General features: G+C 36.9%; 1 protein-coding gene across 14 annotated transcripts in view; it reads right to left on the bottom strand.

Annotated features, from left to right (window-relative positions):
* Nucleotides 1-6,582, bottom strand: part of LOC107721875 (connector enhancer of kinase suppressor of ras 2-like) — a 112,265-nt gene that overhangs the window by 61,453 nt on the left and 44,230 nt on the right. For 11 of the 14 annotated variants that reach the window (XM_016530053.1, XM_016530065.1, XM_016530063.1 and 8 more), the window contains one exon: nucleotides 3,139-3,244. In XM_016530053.1, coding sequence (XP_016385539.1) covers nucleotides 3,139-3,244 — 106 coding nt within the window. The remainder of the gene's footprint in view (nucleotides 1-3,138; nucleotides 3,245-6,582) is intronic. The other 3 variants (XM_016530059.1, XM_016530060.1, XM_016530061.1) reach the window with 1 other exon arrangement.

The raw sequence follows: 6,582 nt of genomic DNA, 5'->3' as shown, positions 1-6,582 counted from the left end.
ATTATATCTATTATATCTAATTATATCTAAAATTATATTACAATAGAAATCATTTATTTTAAATAGCAAATAATACTGTTATATGTATTACATAATTATATCTAATTATATCTAAAATTATATTACAATAGAAATCATTTATTTTAAATAGCAAAAATATTTTATAATACTGTTTTTACTGTATTTTTGATCAAGTAAATGCAGCCTTGGTTAGCATAAGAGGCTTTTTCCAAAAACATTAGCAAATTCAACCAACCCCAAACTTTTGAACTGTACTGTATTTTAAATTTACGTAATGTTTGTTATAACTGTTATTACTACAACTGTTATAACTGCATATAAATATGATTAGAAATAAAGATCACATCATCAGCACATTTTGATGTAATGCAATACAAAATTGGTATAAAATACATAATTATGTAATTGTTAGAGAGAAATTAAATCAATAAAATCATTTTATTTTAATCATATGAAGAAAATAATCTTTGACTGAAGGCACAATGCAATGTGCAGCAGTTTAGTAGCTGATTATTATTGAAGTGACATTTTTACTGAATAAGGCATAATTTAGTGCTGTTGTGAAGCAGTTTTGTAATATTCTGTAATATTTCATAAATAGTCAAAGTATCATATACATCAACCAAAGAATATGGTATAGTTTTCCTTCATGGAAAAAAATAGGTTTATCATTCGAAAAAAAAAAATGACATTGTGAGGACATTTGTTTCAAGGACAGACAAACAAGATCATAATCCCTTGTTTCATGTATACTGATGAATTGAGCATTTATGAAATATTAAAGAAAATGAATTGAAGAAACCGATCTCTGGCCATCAGCCATCACCATAGCAACACCCACTCTGCTTCCTGTATTCATCACTGACACCCAAACCTAACAATGCCCAGTAGGAGGACATGATTCTCTTTTTCTTTGGTCATTGAAACTATATGTCTCCGTTTCTGCAGCATCTTACCAAGAGAGCCTATTTTCTGTCATTGTCTTTGGTGCTTTTCTCTTTCATCACAATAAAGTAATAACCAGCCCTCACACCTGAGACACTCGCACAGCAAAGGCCTTGAGAGATAGAGAGAAAGAAAAGAGTGTTCCCAGCAAGTGAAACCGCATTGCTTCACTTCCCTTCTGAGCACCCCTGAGCATCTCTGAACCTATTCTCCAGTGCTGTTACTCAAGCCATGGATCATCACGCAGGACACCAGTGTGCACATGTATGTATGTGTGAGTGTGTGTGTGTGTGTGCGTGTGCGACTGGAGGCTACCCTATGGTATTTAAAGATCACCTTAGACCTTGTTCAATGCCATTGTATGGAAAACAGCCATGTTCCACAGAAGAAAGTACGTTTGGAACAGCATGAGGAGAAAATTAATGAGAAATGTTCCTTTTTGGACGCAATATTACTTTAAATTATAAGTAAACACTGAGCCAGACAATGACAGGGACACACACAAACACACCCAAACTAAGAATAGAGGTGATAGTGATGCCAGCAGGCGGCACTCATCCATACAGCCTATGTAAATTACAATGCAGTATAGTAATGGAGAATGTGGATATTGAAGCTTGTTTAGATGTTTGACTAGTGGCCAGTGATAGAATACCAGCGACCATCTTGGTCAAGTGCCCTGGCGGAGAAATCAGATGGTCAAGCAGGTTTTTGGAACATGCAAGGCTAGTATAAGATTGTCTACCAACTCAGTCAGGTCCCATCCAGCTGGTAGTCCATCTGGTCAGCTAAACCAATATGGATTATCTTGGATCAGTTAATTACCAACTTGGATCAGGTAGAAAACAGCTAAAAACACACCTGCCAATTTAATTAGGAGGGAAAAGAGTGTGAAAAAATAGGAGGAAAGGAATCCGACCATTTCGACCTAATCTCACAAGGGCCGATTTGGGGAAAAGGACCCCTGCTGGTCCTAAGCACTCAATACTAGTTGCTTTAGTTAAGATTAGACTCGGATCTCTGGCTTCAACGCTGTAATCTGTCCTGGATTAAAAGAGCGATTGTGCGCAGCATTCAGGCTGAGCTGGCTGTGACAGACTCATCCATTTAATACTGCTCTTGCTTGCCATGATCTTCTGACCTTACCAGAAATAATCTGCTGGGTACACAAACACGCACACTAACACGCACGCACGTTAATGCAGGGGCCTTGAATCCTTCTCTTTTTTCATATTTCTCTTTTGTCTGACAGGGCTGTTTCACACTGATCATGTTTCCCTCCATGCTTTGCTCTAAAGGACTGCATTACCCACAATGCACACCGCCTCAGTAGTGACTGAGCTGTAGTTCTTAACGTCCTCAGAGTGCATTCTAAAACCTTCTAAACATTCTAAAGTCTTTTTAAAACATGTGAAAGAATGTGGGAAGAGCAGATGTGTGAGAGAGAGTTTTAAACAACATTTCATATTAATATCTTAAACATGCACTCAGTAATTTTTCGTCATTAAAAATAAATAACAGAAATTTGGTACCACTAGTGACAATATAAAGGCCAAGAACACTTAGATTAGGGGATTTAATAGTCTGGAGTCTAAGATTTTTTTTATTTTATTTCTGAAGTATAACGTGACATTGAAGACTGGAGTAATGGCTGCTGGAAATTCAGTTTTGCCATCACATGAATAAATTTAAAATGTATTAAAAATGTATAAATGTATTCATTGACAAAATAGTTATTAAATTATGCGTTAAAAAAGTGTAATAAATTAATATATCACAATAGTACTGTTTTATCATTTTTGATCAATTAAATGCAGCACTTGGTGAGCATAAGATATTAAAAAAAAAAAAAAAAAAAACATACTCAATTATTTTGTTATACATGAAAATATATAGCTGCCTTTCTGCTTTATATTTTTAGTTCCTCACCATCATATTTGGCAAAAAAAAGTTTAAAAACCCCTGACTGCACCATTAAACTCAACCACATAGCTAAATCTACGCTGAAAGTCGTTCTCCACGCCTAGACAAGAGCCATATATGACCTTCATAATTTCATTCTTGAAAATGTTGTTTTGATCAGAAGTGTCAGTTATAATGTTTTTGTTGCATCTCATACAAGACTGTAAAAAAGTGTTTGATCTAGTTGGTTTAGATGGTGAATGTCATTACCTGCTGTACTATGGTAGTGAGTTCCAAGCACAGCTGGATCACGTTGTTCCTGGTCACAGAATAATCTGTAACGGCAGCAAATGGTGACCTGCAAAAGAAGTAACACCTGAAATTAACCGTTAGATTATTCTTACAGCCAGACCCACAAGATGCGCAATTTGAGTGTGCTTCAGTGTTAATTTCGTTGACGAATAATTTTCGTCATAATTTTTTGTCAACGACATTTTTTTCACCGACGACAACGAGACGATAACGAACTAAAACTCTTTTTGAATGACAAAAACTATGACGTAAATCTATTGACATTTTCGTCAACGAATAAAAACGAGACGAAAATGTTAGAGAGGGACGATTTGGGAAGAGATTCATTCAGAACGAATCTGCTGCATAGTTAGATGCGTACATATGAACCGGCGGGACATAAGCCAACATACATTGTTGTATGTATGTTAAATGACATTGAACATACATTAAAATGTCGATATGTGGGAGTAAAAGAAGAGCAGACATATGGATAAATCTGACGACGCAAGAGAGAACTCAATTCAGTCCGGTTTTCTGAGCGCAGAAGCGCGTCTCACAGCGCGCGAGTACTCTCGTCGCATGAACGGAGAATTACACACAAAATTATGTTAAATTGTCCGTTTTGACGAGTATTCGCGTAAACACAGACCATGTTCTTGTTCTTTATGAGAAGTGGTTTTATTTAATTTTAACATAAAGGCATGTTGTGTGTCACCGCAGTTAAATCGGTGTCTATCATGATAAAACCTTAATATCAAACCTATATAATGAGTTTGGAAATTTTTGAGAAATGCTTAATAAATGCACTGTAACTAAACCCATTAGATTTTAGCCGACTAAACTTACTGTAGATTTAGTTGACTAAAATCTTATGATATTTAGTTGACTAAAACTAGACTAAAACTAAAAACAATTCAGATGACTAAAATATGACTAAAATTAAATGGCATTTTAGTCAAAAGACTATGACTAAAACTAAATCAAAATTTGCTGTCAAAATTAACACTGGTGTGCTTACAAATCGTATGTATCTATTGGTGTGTGCTATGTTATATGTTATCCCTGTTGACCGTCAATGTACTCCAGACCCAGTTTCTCTCTTTCTGTGAGTGACGAAGTGAATGTGGGTCATGTGTATTGAGGCTGTGTGCTATATATACAGGGCTGTAGGAACATTGGTTTATCGTTTCCATCCTGTCTCTAAATATTCCTCTAAGACCGCTGGGAACACCAACTGACACATGCCCAGAAGCCCCTCACAATTTAAGAAACTCTAACAATCTTTCACCGCAGGGCTAAAAATCATTCATTCAAAGACCTCACAAGCACTCTTATACCACCCGAACACACTAAACTTGCTTTCCTAAACAGGATTTGGGATGTGGCTCTCGGCGAATACCAAATCCCCCTTCAAAACTCCCCTCCTAAATGTCAGCGGCTTTGCTTGACTCCCAAATATTGCTTTACGGTAGATAAGTACGCCAACAGTGCCTGACCCCGGTTCAAGGACACCTGTCAGCAAGCATGGATGCAGTGGTCAGAGATTTCACGAGAACTGTCTGAAAAAAAAAACCTGAGGGGAGGGAGAACGGGAGAGAGAGAAAAGACAAAATGTGAGAGAGAGAGAGAGAGAGAGAGAGAAGGAAAAGATAGCGGCAAAAAATAAAATAAGAAAAAGTGTAATACCAAGTCATCCGAGCTAGACTGAGAGACGCTGAAATCTATGCAGCTCACTCGATTCTCTCCAGGACTGAGAAGACTTCATTACATCCAACCTTTGCTCTTTTGAAGCATTTGAGCACATGCATCTGGACACGAAGGCTCCAGGCTGACAGGAAATCCGTCAGTTGGGTAAAAAAGACCACTACCATGTCCTCAAGGCCAGGCCTTAAAGTTTTACCTCATCCTGCTCCAGTTTTTCAATCAATGCATGAGAGTCTGGGAGCTGGTGTGTGCTTGTAATTGCTTATGCGCTGCTGTCTATCTTCATTTCAAAGATCCTTTTACACTCAGAGAGAGGATCCGAATACTTTCAGCTCCCATCTGAACAAATCAATGAAAACGCATTAGCACTATTAATGTCAGGGCATTTACATCTATGCATTTGGCAGATGCTTTTATCTAAAGCGACTTAAATTGCATTCAAGGTATACATTTAAGCAGTACACAGATTCCCTGAGAATCAAACCCATGACCTTGGTGTCACTAGTGCCATGCTCTACTGTTTGAGCTTCAAGAAACTGTCAGGAACCTTTATCTACCATTTCTCCTGCACTTGAGTCCTCGCTTCATCTCCCCGCACGCACCGTGACATAAGTAAGAATGATCACACCATTATAAGTTAATCTATAGGCAACTAGTGGTACACCATTCAAGAAACTGATGATTTAACAGTTATTGGCCAATACCGATCCAATTGTTCGATATATATTAATATAATTTTAGTGTATTTATAGCTTAGATATTTTTATATTATATTAATAATTTTACAGAATCCCCATCGCACTTTTTCAAACATTCAAGGGGACAGAACACATTAGGCTCTGGAATGCCCTTCCTCTGTCTATTAGATCTTCTCCAACTTTGGGTGTTTTTCAGAGTGTGCTTAAAACTCATTTGTTTTCTCTAGCTTTTGACAATGCTTTTTAGCTGTGGATGTTATTTGTTGGTATAATTTTTTTTCTCTTTTATTTTACTATTATTATTTTTCATTTGTTTTTATATTATTTTTCTCATCTTTCTCTGTACAGCACTTTGGTTCTAGTCGTGGTGTTGAAAGTGCTTTATCCAATTGTTCGATATATATTAATATAATTTTAGTGTATTTATAGCTTAGATATTTTTATATTATATTAATAATTTTACAGAATCCCCATCGCACTTTTTCAAACATTCAAGGGGACAGAACACATACAGTTTCTGCCAATCTCATGTTAATCTTGAGTACCTATAGAGTAGCATTGCATCCTTCATATCTCAGATGAGGCTTTAGTTTTATCAGATTTATAAAAGACAGATACAGCTATACTGCTTCTCTCCGAAAACAGTCAAGCTCCTGGAGGCGTGCCGTGGGTGGAGCTAAAGAGTCACGAGCACACTGTAAAAAAGCCAACTTACAAAAAGTCCTCCCAATAAACATAAAACAGTAAATTGAACTAAGATATTTTGATTGGAAGTGTTCATGCATGATACTAAGTAGATTCAATAAATTAGTTCCTTAAATGTTAAAAACATGCAATGTTCATCTTAGACTCATCTCAGTCGTGGTATTGAGGGTGGAAGAGAGCGTTGGTCATTCACTCCCACATACAACCCCTGCCAGTACCGAGACTCAAACCCGTGACCTTTAGGTTATAAGTCCGACTCACTAACCATTAGGCCACGACTGCCCCTGACAGAAGCTGATGACAGTGTCCTACC

The sequence above is a fragment of the Sinocyclocheilus rhinocerous genome, unplaced genomic scaffold (assembly GCF_001515625.1).
Source record: "Sinocyclocheilus rhinocerous isolate Xijiao unplaced genomic scaffold, SAMN03320098_v1.1 scaffold90, whole genome shotgun sequence".
NCBI lineage: Eukaryota > Metazoa > Chordata > Actinopteri > Cypriniformes > Cyprinidae > Sinocyclocheilus > Sinocyclocheilus rhinocerous.
The sequence above is the reverse complement of the archived record's forward strand: the minus strand, read 5'-3'. Positions and strand labels throughout refer to the sequence as shown.